Here is a 19,654-nt window from a genome sequence, read left to right on the forward strand (position 1 = left end):
GTTTACCAGTATGAGATATGTAGATCAGGAGAGCAGACTGTCAGTCATTACATAGGTCACAATGGTAACACCTCCTTTAATTTAAAATAAGCTCTGGAGGCAGATTTTTAAGGAAATCTATGCACCGCCCATATATCTTAACAGCTCATTAGCATTTTAAAAATTCTTTCTCTGGAATAAGACATGGGATCACAGATATTGAGGTATAATTTTATTCAATGTTTTTGAACCTGAATGCCCATATAGACTTATGAGGGTGGGTTCTGCTGATTGCCTCTAAGATGGATATGTACATTAGACAGGAAGTTTCATAGTTCAGAAGAAGTATCTAAGAAAAGTGTAACCAGGTCTGATGAAGATCAGGTCAATCCTAGGAGAAGATTGAAAAATGCATACAGGTAAATAGAGTGAGATTTTTTTTTTTTGTTCTCTGTAGTGAATTTGGTGCCATCAGAGATTTTCTGTGCAAACACAAATGTATCAAATACTTTAGGGACCGCTTGGGGGGCTGCAAATCGGGCATCGGTCAAGAAAGTATCCTGGTCCATTCAGAATCGCCAGAGGATCAGACTGTTGACATACCTTGTAATAAGCGTCTTTTTAAGCGTTTTTCTGCATTTTCCATAGGTTCTTTTAATTCCATGGAACAATGCTTTATCCGCTAGAGGTTTCTCAAAGTTAAACAATGGTAAACAGTCAAAAAGGGCGACTGGATAACTTGCGGCCTTTCGTCTTCTTGACTTCTACTGTAACATACAGAGCATTTTCAGAGTGAGGAACACTTGAAGATGGTCAGCTCACTTTTTTAAAGGGAACCTGTCACCCCCCCAGTCGTTTCAAACTAAAAGAGCCATCTTGTGCAGCAGTAATGCTGCATTCTGACAAGGTGGCTCTTTTAGTTCTGGGTGCTGTAACTAGAGAAATAATCCGTTTTGTAATTTGTCAGAAATACCTGGTCTTCAGTCAAGGATGCCGGCGTTTCCCCCCTGCTTCAGACAGCACACTGCTGTCACTCACATCTTCTTGGCGCCGGGCGCCTCCTCCTCACCGCTGTTTTCAAAAGTAGCCGGCGCCTGCGCTCTTATCCCCTGCCAGGTGCGGCCGCCCTGCCTGTGAATCCCAGCCACGCAATGTGAATAAATCATAAGTCACTGCGGGGCTGGGAATCACAGGCAGGGCGGCCGCACAGGCGCAGTCAGCTAGACTGCATATGAGGACAGACGGGCAGCGCTCACTGCGCCTGCACCAGGCAGGGGAAAAGAGCGCAGGCGCCGGCTATTTTCAAAACAGCGGTGAGGAGGAGGCGCCCGGCGCCAAGAAGATGTGAGTGACAGCAGTGTGCTGTCTGAAGCAGGGGGGAAACGCCGGCCTCCTTGACTGAGGAGCAGGTATTTTGGACAAATAATAAAACTGATTATTTCGGTAGTTACAGCTCCCAGAACTAAAAGAGCCACCTTGTCAGAATGCAGCATTACTGCTGCACAAGGTGGCTCTTTTAGTTTGAAACGACTGGGGGGGGGTGACAGGTTCCCTTTAAAAAAAAATCCCTGACCATGAACAGCAAGTCGCTTTTACAAAGAGATGCAGAAGATCACTCTTTCAAGCATTTAGCAGTTTTGCACATGGTTTTTGGAGCTTACCCTAAGATTGAATGTTCATCATTAACTTCCATGCTCTTGGTTCTGTTTTTATCACCACCATCTTAATTTGTTTTTATTTCTTTTACTTAAAGGTTTCTATTGATGAGAACAAAGAGGTAGAAACAAAAGAAGTCGATGAAAAAGAAGACAAGTGTGAAGATGAAAAAGAAATAAAGCAGAAGCTTCCAGCTGAGATCAAGAAGGACATTCCATCAAAAGCCCCTAAAAAAGTGAAAACTGTGCCATGCAAAGTGATGTTGTTGGATAAAACGGAATACAGCTGTGACATAGAGGTGGGTCCTGAGATAATCTGTGCCATATTGTATCGCTCATGGCCTCGGTGAGAGCAGGCTGCATGTAGATGTGCTGCATGTTATCGGCCACATTGTGGTTAAAAGGACCTTCCAATACTAAGTTGGGCACAACATGTTGCCGAGCTAGTTTACCCCATATTGTCACATACTTCTCGCTGAAATCAAGGTTCGGATTCACGCGCAGAAGACAAAACTGCATTAAGGATTTACTGAGACCATCTTTCTAGTGAATGGTGGGAACACTGATCAGACATGTTACCTGTCCTGTGGTTACTTGATGTATATAGTTTGCATGCAAACCCCTTTCAGGCTGTGTGCCCACGATGAATTTTTGACTTTGCGTATTTTAGCTGCATCAGAAACGCAGCGTCTTTATAGTTCTAGCAAAGTTAATGGGATGTGTAGGAATCCCATGTCCACTGTACTTATTTTTTTTGCCCACTGTACTTATTTTTTTTGCCCACTGTACTTATTTTATTTTTTTCCCTTGGCATAAACTGACCTGCGGTGCATGTTTCAAATTTGCAATATGTTAATTTCTCTTGTGGATACACTGAGCTTTACGTGCAAAGTGTTTCCATAGTAAATCCGCAGGTAAAAGAACACACATGCTATTTTAGTGCAACATATCAAAAACGCATGGCGTCCACACATGCCTTTATCAATAGTTTTGTCCACAATACATACCAGGATGTATCAAAAATAAAGCAGCTTTATTTAAAAAAATGTGCCATGTCAATGAGAGACAAAAAGACAGCATATAAAATGCGGTAAATGCAGAAAAAAAAAAAAAGTAGCGAAAAAACTCAAGTAACCTTGTGTATTTAATAGGTGCAGAAAATCTGCAATATCAAAAGCTGAATGTGGGAAGGTAGCCTGGATGGCCGGCTACTTGCTACATGGCACAAAATCTATTTAGAAATGTATTTGTTCTGAGGCTGATGTTTCCGAGTTTGCTGTACTCTTTGATGTATCTGTCAATCATCGGGAGGGAGTGCGGAGAGAACAGCACGATCCATAGATATAAGTGATGAAGGGATGACAGTAAGATGGCGGCTGCAGTTCTACATGCTGTGGGGGGTCTCCTACGGTTTGGGAAATGGCAGACACATTTTGTAGCCGGATTTGCAGCGTGTAAAGGATCCGTATTTTCTCAGGCACAGTGGCCCACAATTCTCAGGGCTGCATCTGGCAGTGCAGCCCATCCCCCTCTCTTTAATCAATTTGTACAGCGGAGGGGTAATATTACATTACTAGGGTCGGGCGTATAGGTGACAGGCCTTTTTCTTTTCAGCTCCGCTTTTAAATAATATGCAAAGGATTTTCTTCCAATTCTGTGCCTTGTGGGGAATTGCCAGTGTCACATTTGTAGCGTCAGATTTCTGGCATTGCTTTTAAGCTCTGTCTGTAATTGAAGGTTATGGTTTTATTCTCAAGGACTTGTATTCTGGAGCAAAGGGAGAATGATCAAGACAGGGACAGAATGAGCTGGGAGCATGAATTTGGGCAAAGGGGCAGTAACATGCAGGCTCTTCAGGCAGCAGAGTTCAGAAAATCTACATTTATCAATTAGGTTGTTAGGGGAGGGATCCCCCCACCTCCCCACACCGTCTCTGGCCCCTCTAGCATTCAAAGTAGCCATCAATCACTTGTGAGGAGGACGGGAGGAGTGCTCCCCTTATTAATAGAGTAATTCTGATTCTAGTTTTAGTGCTGTCTGAGCTTCTGATGCTCCGCACTCTTTTTTTGCATATAATGCTTAAAGGGGTATTCCTATCTCCAAGAGGTGTAATAATAGTAGCAAATACCTCCAATTGGATATGTAGTATAGTTCTTCTGATTCGTTGTGTTTCTCCTCATTTGCAGGTGTTGCAGTAGCTTTGTATCCATGGTTACAACCACTAGCAACTACCTAACTTGTCATTTATATGAGTGGTCGTAACCATGGCTACCTAAGCTACTGCAATGTTGTGCACCTGAGGAAGATGCAGAGAATCAGAAGAACTAGAATACATTTCTAATTGGAGGTATTTGCTAATATTACTGATATTACAACTACTACATATTGGGATAGGATCTTGAAGATGAGAATAGCCCTTTAAGTACTGCATTAAAATTAATGGTTCTGGAAGTGTTCACCTCCTGTTTTCTGAGCTTCAGTAGAAGTGACACCTATACAGCAGCGTCCTGCACCTGACTGAAAGGCTAGTGATAAATGGGTGTAAATCGCAACCCAGGGCCTGGTCCATTGGCTGTGACCGCTGGACGGGAGTCCTGAGAACCACATCCCACCTATTCGCATCTTTGACTCCTCACTTTATTAACCTGTTTGTCACACCGTGACGATGACGTTGCCACAGGCTGCCACTTGGTGGATACATGGAGGCTAGGTATTAGAAATAACCATTATATGTACCATATTTTTTCCGCCCTCCTCCTCCAGTAGTTGATATTGTTCTATGGTCCATTGAGGGTAAGAATTTCAGCTATCACAGGCATGAATTTTTATGGGCTTTAAAGTGACATTTTTTTTAGACGTGTTTATTATTTTTCTCCTTGACCTGCAGGCAGATTGTCACTTCTATTAGGATAGCAGTGTCGTGTGTCATGTTCCCTTCACTCACTGCCCGACGTAGGACTCAAATGTCCTTTTTTTTTTCCCTTGTAATATTCAAAAAGGCAATTTAAGGGAAAAATAATTAGCTGATGTGGTGTCTGTGGGGGAAAAGAATAAGGGTCATTTAGGTTGCTGGTTTGGAGCAGCCAGAAATATTACATTGCATATTCTATTCACCACTTATGACAGGGAGGAGCGATGGTGATGTAGTGCAGCAATCATGCGATGCCTGCCATGCTTTGTGGACACCACACATGCCACGCAGTCTCTTTACTCGCACATTTAGCGGATGTGTTGGTCTGAGCTGGCAGATGCTGTCAGTTTGCTCTCCAGATTTTTTTAGTTTATTGGTCAGTGTTCATAGGTCAGTGTGAGTAAAATGGCTCCTGAGAAAGCCATGATATACCCACTGCTCACAGGGTGTCCATCAGGAATACCCTGTACAGTCCGGTGTACTCAGGGCGATGTCAGCATTTCACCATGCCTGACCCTTTCTTCCCGAGGAGATAAGTGCTGCCCAAAGAATCCAACAACCACGGCTTTTTCATTTTTGGAAATGCATGTCCTTGCAGCCGAATGAGTGTTTAGCTCCCATGCATAGCCATCTTTCCACAAGCCATGGCTTTTCGAACTGTTCTAGAAGTGAGTGGAAAGAGCCACTCTTTATTTGTGGCCCCACGCTATCCTAGCTGTGGGTCCCAGAGATGAGCATGTCCTCGAGCAGACATTTATAGCATATCCACAGGAAAGCCTAAGTTGGGGTATGCCTTTAAAATCTACTTTTGGGGATATTCCTTCAGCTGACTAACTACTCAGATGACCAGTAACGCACTGTAAGGAGCAGGAGAGGATTCTGTGCAGCCTGTGATGGTGGGTGCCACCCAAGCTTGGCATTATGCCGTCCTCCCTGTTATGGGAAATTAGCATTGGAGGAGAATGTGCTGCGTAGTGTCTTTCCGTGTCACACATCGCCGGTAATGGACTCTACCTGTGATACCTGCAACTTCTTGCAGGATGTGTTGCAATGTCATTTCTAGCTGGCAGTGCAAGAGTGTTTTATAACCTGATGAGAAAGAAAGAGCCGAGAGCCTGTCGGCGAGACTGTCGCTGACCTATATTTCTAAATCCCTTTCAAGTGCTCTATGCAGTTCATCCACCTGGAAGGAGCCAATTGTGCAATCTGATTACATGCGGACAATGGGCTATTAATGACCTGAAGACTTCCTAGGGTGTTCTCTTCCCCCGCTGCATGTGTCGCGTGTACATCTCCAAAATGAATATTTTAATGCCGCAGCATCTACGACCGCCGTGTATGGCTGCATTTTAGTTAGGCACGTCTGAGCAACTGATGCATATGCAAGCTGACATTGGAGTCAGCGCTGCTTGCGGTTCAAGACCATTTGTCGCACACCCTAAGGAAATGGCTTCCTTCTGCACGGTTTTTAGAAAATAGATTTACTAATTGCATATCCTACTAGAGACGAGATGTTTTTTTTTTTTCTTTTTCTTTTCTCATTTTATTTCAGCCACTTTGTATATAAAGAATATAACCATCTAGCACAGGGGTCTGAATCTCTGCCCGGCAAATGTGTCGCACATGGTAAAAAATGTATATTGTTGGCCTGCATTCCCAGTTGTCAGTGATGTCTACGTTTTTTGTTTGCTTCCCTTTTTACATAAAACAGTGCTTTTGGTGGCAAAAATGTTTTCGATAGTTTTTTCACACTTTTTGTGGGTATGTGTGTATATGTGCGTGTGTTTACCTGCTTGATCACTGTTCCGAAGTCCTGCAACATTTGTGCTTTAGGATATTGGATCTGTCAGTTCTACATTGACACTTCATAGCCGGCTAACATGAAGGCCAATATTCCTCTTGCACCCAATAATTGCGTGCAGGGGGGCATTAAGCTTAAAAATGAAGCCCTTTCTGCAAATCTTCTGCATAAACCTGTCACTATTGCAAGTAGGATCTATAGGGTAAAAAGCCCACTAATGGTGCTTACACTAATCATGGTTGTTGCAGCAGGGTGACAGCTACATTTTTACCATCAGAGTTTTTAATGGATGGATAAGTGAATACTCTACAATGTTTCTCCTATCCTTTACAGTGTTAAATACGGATAGCACAAGGATGGCACTTTAACATTACTTTTGTAATGTATCATATTGGAGAAATAAGCGTCTTTCTCCCACAGGACTGCTCATTCATGTTCACAATTGTCAGTTCCCGGGTAAAATCTGTATAGAGTGAAGGCCGGAGATGGCCCTCACTACTGCTAGGGTTCTATGCTGAGCTCTGCTTCTAGCCCCGACCTCTTCATCCCCCTCCACTGTGTACTACTGATAAGATGTAATAATCTGTCTTCACTGAATACAGATTTTACTTTGTGAATTGAGTATTTTGAGTCTGGTTATGAATAATAGATAGGGAAGAAAAAGACAGAAGTCTTGGATAAGATATCTTACAATTAGCAATAAGCCAACGTGCTCTGATGAGGGTGTCTGAAAAGGGCATCTTTGGTGTGCCCGAATAATGTCCGAGCCCCCGCAACTGCATGTCGCGCGGCTGTTGGACAGCCCCAACACGTGCGGGGATAGCCTGTTTGTTAGGGAATCCCACGATGTGTTGCTGCTGTCAAACAGCCACGTGGACTCGGACCTTATTCGAGCACGCCGAAGACTCCCTTTTAGCACAGCAGCATATTTTGATAACTTCTTATCCAAGCACATTCGCTTATTGCCAATTACAATGTTTCTTATTTTCACTTGTACTATTTATCAACGCAAATGTAAAAAATAAAACAACAAATAGTCTTTAAATGAACATTAAGCACAGAAACTGCACAAATGGAATATCCCCATACGTTTGTCTCTGCCTTTTATTTGACATTTGTCTCCTCTTACCAGTGACCATTTTCAGCCATGTCGCTCCTCTTCCTCACTAACCTGTGTGTGGTGGTGAGACTGGCTGCAGCACAAAGCTCCTGTGTAATAGTCCCTGGCTCAGGAGATCTGTACATCCTGCAGGTATAGAAACCAGCGACTTGCTACACTACAAATCTCCAATGGGATGTAATAGTAAGTGCACACCTGTTGAAATGTAGCTGAGAAAATATTTTGGCGATTTACCCGCTTTATATTTCTTTGCTGCTTATTGAGTGATGTGAAGGACACCGTTGGTGGTTATAACACCCCCCACTGATCCTTTTTTTGACCATCTACTAAGCACAGTGGGACTGCTATGTTGAAAAATTAATTTTTCAAAAAATCCCTTCAGCTATTAGTTCTCGGTGGTCATAGAAAGAGACAAAGGTCGTCTTGTAGTTTAAGCATTGCGTGCACTATTTAGTGGTGCAGTTATTATTTCTTTTAACCTAGCACTTCCAATACATTCCATAGACATGGTGGAATTTGGGTACACCCTACCTCAGTCACCAAAGTGGAATTCACTGTTTTGTTCCATTGTGGTCTTTTTCTCATTGTCAGCTAAGCCGCACAATAGCTTTAGTGTGAAGAAGGCCTACACAGAAAGGACAGCAATGTCTCACTGTAGTGACGCTGGCTCATGGGGTCTGTTCAGAAGGGCAGACTAGCATTTAATTCAGGATTTCTATGCTGGCACACTACAAAATCTGTTATTTCTGGGCGAGATATTGCATACCACAAATAGCAAGGTTTCATGTAGGATAACTCGGGAGACAGTATTTATTGGCTTAGATCTTTTCTAGGGTTCAATTTGGAATCTCCTTTCATTTTTGCTAGTGCTGTGGGGGAGCTGGTTGTCCCACATATTGTATGACATCTGTTGACATCTTGGCATGGGGAGAGGGCTGACAAGAATCCTATATCTATCCTGAATAAAAGGGACTAGGTGCTTGGTAATCATCAGAGTGGAGTTCAGTGCCCGTTACTGATCCATTGGCCCATCCAACCTGTCCATCAAGAGTCGCTCTCCTCTCTTAGGTCCATAAAACCTTTGAAGAATCGTTCTATGGATATTTCTTGGCCCAGTCTTGACTTTTCATCTTCTGTGTCTTGTTCAGTGGTGGTCGGGTTTCAGCCTTACTTACCTTGGCTATGTCTATGAGCACTGAACACCTTGTACCTCTGGGCACTTCAGGGAGGTTGGAACATGACAACACTGGAGGATTATGGGTTACTGGCTGCTTCACGTTTGATTCTTCTCAAATCTTTGGTAGTTAATTTGCGTCTTTTTTTATTATTATTATTTTTATTTCTCAACACGATTTTTGCAACCCTGTTGACTTTTTGCGGTAAAACTTTTGATGGTTCTGTGATCACATGCCAATATCATAGCAATTTTGATAATGCTGGTAAAGGGTGTTGTATCCTTAGACCTCACCTTCCCTCATTACACACATCACCTGATCTGCTTCATCCAATAAGTATTCATGTCTATACAGCACGGAGTTGGGAAATAGGCTGAAACTGATGTGGTTAACATACCCACTCTCCTAATCGGGCACACTGTGTGCTTGTAGAAAGCGGTATAGCTGCATGTCAGTCAGTTGATGCGTTTGGAAGAGTATTACAAATGCTTAGTTGTGAAACATGGTGCTAATGTATCTTGTCCTCCTAAACAGACCATTGGCCTGTGCCTTAGGCCTGACTCCACGGGCTTCTTCTACTGTTTTCTTCCTATACTCCCTTTCAGCCTTCTCCTGCAATCAACTTTACTATTAAAACCATGATGTCTTCCCTTCCTCACTCCCACCTTTAAGCATGTGGCCCTTGACACTACTCCCAGGACAAGGTTAGCACAGTGATTGACTAAAACGGGTGCACCTAACTCAATTCAACAAGTCTTGGGTTTCTGGCAACAAACACAGCTCATCAATTTAGAGCATAACCTTTTTAGGGCTCATGCACACAAATGATTTTTTCTGATGAGTGCTATCCGTGGTTTTCACAGATATCACTTATATCTGATATTCTAAGTGGTTGTGCACATATCCGTTTATTATTTCCTGGAACCATGTGGTCTGCAGAAAAAGTCGGAAACGTGTAAGACCAAAATCGGCAATAGAAGTCGGAGTCCGACTGACAGAATGGAGAATGTGCAGATTTTTTTTTTCCTACTCTCCACGTCTGATCAGAATAATCCAAAAACTGATCAGAATAATCCAACCATTTTTCTCGGAAATGGAGAAAACAGTCTTGTGCACCTACCCTTAGAAGCACACTGTCTCTCAGTATGGGACTCTGGCTTTCCTTGCTGTCTTGGGCTACAGAAAGCTTGTTAGTTGAGCCACTACTCATTCGGATCAGAGGCCATGGCAGAGTTATTAGCCACAACTCCTCCATCAGAGGCCACAGTCTTTGTCTTGGGCCACACACTTCTCAATTGGTTACACAGTGGGCAGCTTGATGAGGTTATCCACTAAGGCATTTCGGGTGAACTTATGCCCGAGGTTACTGTACCCTTTCTTTAGGTCAGGGCATTCCTGCAACTGGCCGGAAGTTCAAGGAGCTGTAGTATAACCATGTGTTCTTCTTTTATTGTCTGCATAAAATATTTGCATAGCCACAGTAAAAACAAAAAACATTATCTCATGTTAGCCATTATAGGGTGATTACTAGGTCCACTATGTTATTAGGGCAACCTTCCCCTCCCTTTAAATAGGGCAGACGGATTTGATAAAAATGAAGTATTGGATACATTTTGACCTTTCCAACAGTGTCAGTCTTTTTTGTGAACACAATAGTGTAGTCTACTATGCTAAAAAGCAAATTCAGCAAAAAATGATGAGAATTTGTTTGGAGAATGTTGATATCTTGATCCTGATTTCTGCTGCTGAAATCACAGGCAGCATAGATTAGAGCAAGGGTCCCCAACCTGTAGCTCGGGAGCCACATGGGGCTCGCGGTCCCATGAATTGTGGCTCGCGACTGTCTGCCAGCTTGGTGCATTAGCTCCATGTCTAGCAAACTGGTATGAAGAACACATTTCAAAATGGTGAATTTTGTGAGTAGCCCTGCACAGTAGTGCAGATCTGGATGCACATTTACTGGTCTTAGGGGTTTAGAGATGTTTTAGGTATGGTACGCAAGAAGATGGTACTACCTGTTAGAGGAGGTGCTGAAAGCTGGATGTGACAGTGTGTTGGGAGTCATTGATGGGAGAATACTGAATGGGGGTATTGTGGGAACCCCGGGATCTCAGTGCACTGCTTTGGAGTGATTTCTGTGCAAAAGCTTTGATTATCATTATACCTGTAATGGGGGCTTTGGTTGACACTACTTTGAAGGGGGTGGGATCTAGATGTGGCTCGCGACCCTCTCTCAGTGCAGAATGTGGCTCGCGACCCTCTCTCAGTGCTGAATGTGGCTCGCGACCCTCTCTCTAAGCTGAATGTGGCTCTCAATGTCAAAGGTTGGGGACCTCTGGATTAGAGCCTGACTGCACAATTGCAGCCGGTAAGGCTTTTTTTCTGAAGCGCTACGGCCAGGAGCATAGCCTGAGGCTACTTTCACATTAGCGTTTGAATCTGCAGCGTTTAATCCGCAAACGCAAGGACACGAAAAACGCATGAAAACGCGTGTAAACGCAGCGTTTTTAAAACGCTTACGGTTACCGCATGCGTCATTAAAACGCAGCGTTTACATGCTTTTGCTTGCGTTTTCTATGCGTTTGAGTTTTTTGTGCGCATGTCGCAAAATTTTACCAGAGAAAAATTCTAGATGCAAGAACCAGCCAATGGGACTACAGAGGGCGTGTATTATGTGAAATCTATATATAGACCCTAGGACAGCTGAAATCTTCAGATTTTGCTCCTGTGTCCTGTGAGAAGATGGATCTTCACATGGATAGCTATTACTTTAAACTAGATCTGAGCATCAAGATTTTTCTGGCATGTGCGTTTGCTTGGGAGCAACACCGAAACCGGGAAAGACAGAGAAGGACAAGGCGTAGGCGGTTTTGGCAACACCCCATTGTAGAACTGCGGGAGAGCCGTGGTACATATCACACCCTGTATGGCGAGCTCAATGAGAACCCAGAAAAATTCCCAGAATATACCAGGGTGTCACAAGACTCTTTCCGGGATTTGCTTGATCGTGTCCAAGGAGCCATCCGGAGACAGGACACACAGCTCCGTAGAGCCATTCCACCAGCGGAACGTCTCCTGGTTACCTTAAGGTACGTAATAATTCTAAACAAAAGCTAACCAAAATTTTTTGCAGGTCTGATGTTTTTTTGCCTATTTTGTAAATTATTTATTCTTACTACAGATTTCTTGCAACTGGAGAGAGCTTGTCATCCCTTCATTTCCAGTACCGCCTTGGGATTTCCACGCTGTCCGGAATTGTTTTTGAAACCTGCCGGGCTTTATGGACCATTCTCCGTGAGGAATTTATACCCATACCCACGGAGGACATGTGGAAAGAAATTGCTGACAAATTTTGGACTGTTTGTGATTTTCCCAACTGTTTGGGTGCGGTGGATGGGAAGCACATCCGGATTACCAAACCAGCCAGAACGGGATCACAGTTCTTCAACTACAAAAAATATTTTTCAGTAGTTCTTATGGCAATAGCCGATGCAGACTGTCGCTTCATTGCTGTGGACATTGGTGCTTTTGGCCGTGGCAACGATTCACAGACTTTTAAAACCTCTGATATGGGCCGACGTGTTTATGGCAAAAATTTTAATTTCCCACAGCCACGACCACTCCCCTACACTCAAGGCCCACCGCTGCCATTTGTAATGGTTGGGGATGAGGCCTTTCAGATGAGTGAAAATCTCCTGAAGCCCTATTCAAGTCGGGACTTGAACCGCACAAAACGGATCTACAACTACAGACTAACCAGGGCACGCAGAACAGTAGAGTGTGCCTTTGGGATTATGGTGTCCAAATGGCGCATTCTAGCAACTGCAATAAATCTAAAAATGGAGACAGTGGATGAGGTAGTTAAAGCCTGTGTGGTTCTCCACAATTTCATTCTGGCTAAGGAGCGACCCACCATAGAACTTGATGAACCTGTTGCCAACCCTTTGCCTGATTACCGTCATCACCCGCTGCGGTCAACAGTTGAAGTAGGCCACATGCGGGACCAATTTGCAGCGTTTTTTGATTCTGACATTGGACGTGTGCCATGGCAGGACAATATGGTGTAAAATGTACTGCTGGTTTCGGGTCTGCAAATTTATGTTTGGAATGTTAATGTTTTTTCAAATAAAATAATTGTGATTTACTTTCTTCACCATGTCTCCTATCTATTTCCTTAACAAACCACTTTGGGTTTTTGGGCTTAGGTTGTTGACGTGAGTCCTGTCTTGGTTCACCATTAGCTTTTTGCCGCAGACTGTATAGACGATGTCCGTTATTGTCGCAGTATTTGTCCAGTACTTAACATCAGTATTTGTAAGCCTAAACCAGGAGCGGTAGTTAAATTCTTTTAGTGGTGCATATCTGTTTAATGTACTTTTCCTCACATAGTTCCACTCCAGGTTTAGGCTTACAAATAGTGCTGTAAAATACAGAGCGAATACTGACAGTGTGATGGCAGCCTACACCAGAGATCTATAGTCATCAAGTCAGGTGTCAGAACTAATGAATTCATGATGCTATTTGCTCTTGAATTCATTTTTCCTGACACTTGTCCGGGTGAGTATAGATTTGCCATGTACATTGTTCCTTCACTTTGTGTGAAATATATGTATATGTACCAATAAGATAAAATGGAGGTAATACAATGCATTTCTAAAATCAGCAGGTCAGGGGTCATAAATAATGTTTCGGATAAGAAAGGACCTGTTGAGTATAGTTGTGCTGTGTATTACCACCATTTTGTCTTCTGTGTGCGACCAAAAGTCACGGAATAAACAGAAAGAACTGTTTTTGGAGAAAATACAAGTGTTATTTTTGGGGGCAACCTCATATCTCTCAACCAAACACACCAAGCTTCAGTGTTCTGCTAAGTAGGTACTGGAGGTTGGAGGTGGCCCCCAAAAATGTGTTTGACGCATAATTTGTTATTGGCGCATGCTGTGTGGTGACGGTGGCGAAATACACAATTAACCAAACCTTATTGGGGCAAAAAACACAGGTTTATTAAACACACACAAACCAAAAAATTAACTGCGCCTGCTTGGGGTTGAGTGCCGATATTGTGGGGTGTTGAGTAGTGAGGTCTGGCTTACTGTAGCCGACATAGGGGTGGCAGGAGAAGGCGCTATGAAACTACTGGGGTCAGGATATTCAGGGATAGGGCTAGACACATGAGAGGGTTGAGACACACTGGAAGGGTGAGACAAACCAGACATTACAGACACATTGGGAGGTGAGGGGGGAGGGATAGCTATGGTTTTTTGTTTTTTTTTGCCTTTCCCCTTCCTTGTTTTGCGCGGGCACGTTGTCGTGGTGGCAGGGAACGCCAGGGCAGGGTCCGGCAACGGCAGTCTGGTAGTGGTGGTGCCAGAGAACGCCAGGGCAGGGTCCGGCAACGGCAGTCTGGTAGTGGTGGTGCCAGAGAACGCCAGGGCAGGGTCCGGCAACGGCAGTCTGGTAGTGGTGGTGCCAGAGAACGCCAGGGCAGGGTCCGGCAACGGCAGTCTGGTAGTGGTGGTGCCAGAGAACGCCAGGGCAGGGTCCGGCAACGGCAGTCTGGTAGTGGTGGTGCCAGAGAACGCCAGGGCAGGGTCCGGCAACGGCAGTCTGGTAGTGGTGGTGCCAGAGAACGCCAGGGCAGGGTCCGGCAACGGCAGTCTGGTAGTGGTGGTGCCAGAGAACGCCAGGGCAGGGTCCGGCAACGGCAGTCTGGTAGTGGTGGTGCCAGAGAACGCCAGGGCAGGGTCCGGCGGCGGCAGTCTGGTAGTGGTGGTGCCAGGAAACACCAGGGCAGGGTCCGGCGGCGGCAGCATGCTGGTGGCAGTGGAGGAGGCCCAAGCAGGAGCAGCAGTTGTCATGGTGGTGGCGGTGGGCTGACCCACTGCACTGGGCATGGTGGTGGTGCTATAATACGGTCCGGAAGTGTTTGGAATGGAGGTGGCCGTGCAGTGGTATGCAGCAGATGTCGGCATTGATGTAAAGCGTGACAGTGTGGGCACTGTTGGAAATGTCCCCACTGTCTGCTGAAAATACCGACTCTGCTGCATAGCCTGCACGTAAGCAGCATTGCAGGCCTGCATAACAGTAATCTGGAGCTCAGGACTAAGGTGTTCCGACATGCCCTGTTCTATCTGATTAAAAAAATGATGTGCTGGCCTCTGGAGGTCTGCTTTCACTTGGGCAAGGGCTGTGGTTACCTCGTGGATACGTGTGCTCATATGACTAATGGCAGTATCCAGTCGGTCACCCATCGCCTTGAGTCCCTCATGGAAGACCGAGCTCAAGTGCAAAAACTCGGGCATGAGTGACCTGTCCGCGGCCCTCTGCCGCTGCCGGGAGGAGCCCATAAAAAATTGGCTAGAGGCAGAGGACTGGGGAAGGGGAACACCTAATGGACCAGCTTCCTGGTCTCCAGGTTGTGTGGCAGGCCCACTTGCTGCAGCGCTGGAGGATGGCTGGGACGGGTCCGTGGCTGACTGATGAAGGACCGCTCCAGAACCTGGGCCAACAGTGGAGCTCCAAGTGCTGCGGAAAAAAAAAAAAAATATTACAAAACATTTACAAAAAGATAACTGAACAGTTAGATACACATTCAGATAGGGAAAGGTCACACTACTATTTGTAGTGAATTTTACATCAGAATTTGCAAGCCAGGAGTTCAACAGTAGGAATAAAAGTTTCATAAAACAACATGCTATACTTCTGCATGCATCGACCAGTCCTTGGGGATTAAAAAAACTGATGTGAACTATGAAGAGATGATGGAGACAATACAAGCCATATCTCTATACAAGGTATTGGTATGCCAAAACCTGGAGAGGAACTATGTGAGGGAAAGTATTCAAAGAACACGTACCCCACTGCTGCATCTATCAATCAATCAAGGTTTCGGATTACAAATACTGATGGGAAATACGAATTGACGACAGAGGACATACAAGCCTCCTGTATACTCACCAGGACAAGTGTCAGGAAAAATGAATTGAGGAGCCATTGGCATCCTGAATTCATTATTTCTGACACCTAACTTGCTGAGTATAGATCTGTTGTGCAGGCTGCCGTCACACTCTCAGTATTTGATCAGTATTTCAAATCAGTATTGGTATGCCAAAACCTGGAGAGGAACTATGTGAGGGAAAGTATTCAAAGAACACGTACCCCACTGCTGCATCTATCAATCAATCAAGGTTTCGGATTACAAATACTGATGGGAAATACGAATTGACGACAGAGGACATACAAGCCTCCTGTATACTCACCAGGACAAGTGTCAGGAAAAATGAATTGAGGAGCCATTGGCATCCTGAATTCATTATTTCTGACACCTAACTTGCTGAGTATAGATCTGTTGTGCAGGCTGCCATCACACTCTCAGTATTTGATCAGTATTTCAAATCAGTATTGGTATGCCAAAACCTGGAGAGGAACTAAGTGAGGGAAAGTATTCAAAGAACACGTACCCCACTGCTGCATCTATCAATCAATCAAGGTTTCGGATTACAAATACTGATGGGAAATAATGACCAGCAACAAATTGCATTATACACCATTTTTTTTTTCTTTTTTAACCAATATACTTACGTTCTTCGTGCAAGGACTGGTCTCAAAAACGCAAGGATGCGGTGGTACTTGTATTTGCGTATCCTTGCTGCAGAACCACTTGGAAGCCGGCTCTCTTGGCGCAGGTCCTTGTTGAAGCGGTCCTTCATCGATCTCCAACGTGTTTTCACTTTTGACACTGTTGGCAAAACAAAACATAATAGTTAGGACAATGGTCTTTTGACCATGGTCACACAACTGTATGTGCTGTGAAAAAGTAATGACTTTCTCACATCATACACAGTTTTGTGAGCATGGCCAAGGTATTGACTACATCACACTGCATTGCGATACTTACCAAATGCAGAACGGACCCGAGCCGGGGCATTGGCCCAGCCATCCCACAACGCTGCAGCCACCTCATTCCAAAGCCTCCGGATCGTCACATTGTTGGCGTGCAGTGGATCCCGGGTGTCCCACAATGCGACTCGCTCGTGAACCAGGGAGATGAGGTGTTCATTCTCAATTAGGTCCTCATCCTCCTCTGGAACCTAACAACAAAAAGTACATTAATATAGGAGGCGTTCACATACGGAAGACAGAAAACAGAATCAGAGGAATGGCATGAATATTGAAGTAAAAAAAAACACTGGTGCTGAAGCAAAAGGGAAAGAAAGAGAGAAGTAGAAAGAAATGAAGATTCAAGAATTATAAAGTGAGGATACAATACACATTCAGCCAGCTATACTTACACGATGCCGCCGTCTTGCCCGGCCATGACTACGCTGCTCCTGCCCAGTCTCCTGCCCAGTCTCTTCCGCTGTAGAAGAAGTGGTCTGAAATAGGGATAATATACATTGTCATATGTGTAGATGTGACAGTGAATACAATCTGAGGAGGTGAATACTCACTTCGCTGACATGTTCCCCTTGTGCAGGCCCAGGCGTTTCCTCATCAGAAGAAGAAGACATTCTGATGTGTGCAGAAAGAAAGGAATGACAGAAATTAGGGCACATAGACACAGATTATAGAAAAGAAATGCATTGGATAGGATATACTCACATAGTTCTGAGGCTTGTTTGCTGATCCAAGGGGCTGTGGGGCGTCTCGTCTGCAAGGCAGTCTGCTGACTAGTGACCTGCAAATGTCCACTACCTCCCTTTATCACCTTGTATGTGGGGGGTGGCTTATCAGTGTCTAGACATGTTTTTCTCAATTGAGACGCATGCGTCGGTAAACGCAAGCAAACGCATGTACTGAAAAACGCATGCGTTTACATAGACTACAATGCGTTTTTGGGGCGCAAACCTTGCGCAATCAGCCGCATACGTTTCCAGGCGGCAAATTGACGCCTCTAAAAATTACTACATGTTGCATTTCCGCGCCAAGACGCAGACGGCTAGACGACGCATGCGTCGTCAAACGCGGCAAAACGCGAACATAGAAAAACGCATGCGTCGTTAATGTTAAAGATAGGAATACACAACGCATGCAGATATTTGCGGAAGAAACGCTGCGGACACAACCGCAAATGTGAAAGCGGCCTGAGAGAGGAGACTAGCCTGGCACGACCCATGGCCACTTCTCCCTACACTGTTCTAGTTGATTAACTCACACAATTGTTGCTCAGAGAAAAGGTACTTTATTGTTAATTGGAACATAAACGGACAGTAGGAGATAGAATCAATGAACAGCCGCAGTGTGTTCCCCTCTTTTCTTTTTCACCCTATTTTTAGTGACCTATATATGCAATAGTCTTTGAACTGCTGTCAGGATGGTTCATGTAGAGTGTAATAAATATGTGCACTATTATTATAGGACTTTTGTGCTCCCACCACTTGTTAGGCCTTGATCTGCTGGTTAGATTTGAACAAATAATCGTTAATATCTTGGCTATTGTAGGTCGGGCCTTTGCTGCATTCTCTAACATGGCTGAGGAAAGATCCCATCTTTGTTTCCTTTTAGTGTTTGATCGGTTATAACAGACGTCGCAGTAAGTTTGTGCCGCTGAGTCAATAAAGGCTGGGTCGCTTTGTCTCTTTCACTTTTCACTTTATATGCACACAAACCACATCTAAAAAGTATGGAGCTGTACGCTTTCCTAAACATTAGGCCTTTGTTACACCTACAAAGACTTTACCTTATTTTTACATTACTCTTGATGTATATGTAATGTAGGAAAAATACTTTGTTAAAAGTAATAGGACATAAAATCATTGAATTTTTAGCCCTTGCTTTATAAATTTACTTTGTATGAGTATGTAATTGGGGTGTGTGTGTGTATAATGTGAACACGCATCATATACACAGACTTTCATGACCGGACCAAGGGGAAATTTCATGTTTGGTATCAGGGAACTATGTATTTCCCTGCCCCATTGAGCTACTCTAGATGTTGTCTATGACCTTGGCTAATCACCTGCAATGCTCATGTATGATGTAAAAAGATGATTATGAAATGTACAGGACATATACAAAATAATCTGGCTGGCCACATGTTGTCAAGGAAACATGATTCCCCCCCCCCATACAGAAATAATAAAGGATGTAATACAAAGTAACTCCCACATAAAGCACCAAAATGGAGTACTAACTTCAAGGTGAGTGAATAAAATATCAGATTTTATTAATGATCAATACACACAATTATGCAAATATTTAAGCAATGTAAAATGGAGGACAAAAGATTTAAAAAAATCCCACAAGGATTAGCAGGACATAATAAAATAACTAGTACTAATAAGTAGTGTAACACAAACCGGTCAAGAAGCCAAGTGAACAGATCGGGATATATCGCATAATAGCTCACTTTGTCACGGTCTAATTACCAATGTGTCCTAACATAATGTAAACACAAATATACATTTCAGCAGCCATTGCATTTAAACTGCTTGTAGTAAAGTGCTTGTGCAAAATCGTGGGGGAGATCCCCAACGCGCGTTTCGGGTTTGCGTTCTCAAGGGGAGTGTACTGCAGGGCATGTCATTTATAGTAACTAATGTATGGCAGCCAGCGTATTGGCAAATGTAAGGTGCGCCCTGCACCACAAGTGTTGGCATTTCTGGATGGGCGCATGTCGGGGAGAAAACTCCCAATGACCTCACAGGCATACGCACTTCCAATTAGGAGGCCATAGAGGAAAGAGCCTCACAGGGAAGCAGAGCGCATGCCAATAGCCATGTTTTTGTAGTCTAGCGGTCGTGGCCATCTTGTATAGTATCTAATAGCTGAAATGTGCTAGCTTCGAATAACAGGAGCCAAGGAAAGGAAGAAATAAAAGGAAAAAGGATCAAAGAAAAAAATGGGTGTGAGGGAGGATGAAAGAAAGAGAGAGGGTGAATGTGAGTAAAGCAATTGTTTGATTAGGAGTAGTGATGAGCAAGTGTGCTCGTTACTCGAGTTTTCCGAGCATGCTCTGGTGTTCTCCGAGTATTTTGGGTGTGCTCGTAGATTGTTTATGTCCCCGCAGCTGCA

General features: G+C 44.1%; 1 protein-coding gene across 21 annotated transcripts in view; it reads left to right on the top strand.

Annotated features, from left to right (window-relative positions):
* EPB41L2 (erythrocyte membrane protein band 4.1 like 2) overlaps positions 1–19,654 on the top strand; it is a 193,161-nt gene that overhangs the window by 83,539 nt on the left and 89,968 nt on the right. For all 21 annotated transcript variants that reach the window (XM_077289360.1, XM_077289368.1, XM_077289363.1 and 18 more), the window contains one exon: positions 1,733–1,933. In XM_077289360.1, the coding sequence (XP_077145475.1) occupies positions 1,733–1,933 (201 nt within the window). The remainder of the gene's footprint in view (positions 1–1,732; positions 1,934–19,654) is intronic.

This window comes from Ranitomeya variabilis, chromosome 2, assembly GCF_051348905.1.
Source record: "Ranitomeya variabilis isolate aRanVar5 chromosome 2, aRanVar5.hap1, whole genome shotgun sequence".
Lineage (NCBI taxonomy): Eukaryota > Metazoa > Chordata > Amphibia > Anura > Dendrobatidae > Ranitomeya > Ranitomeya variabilis.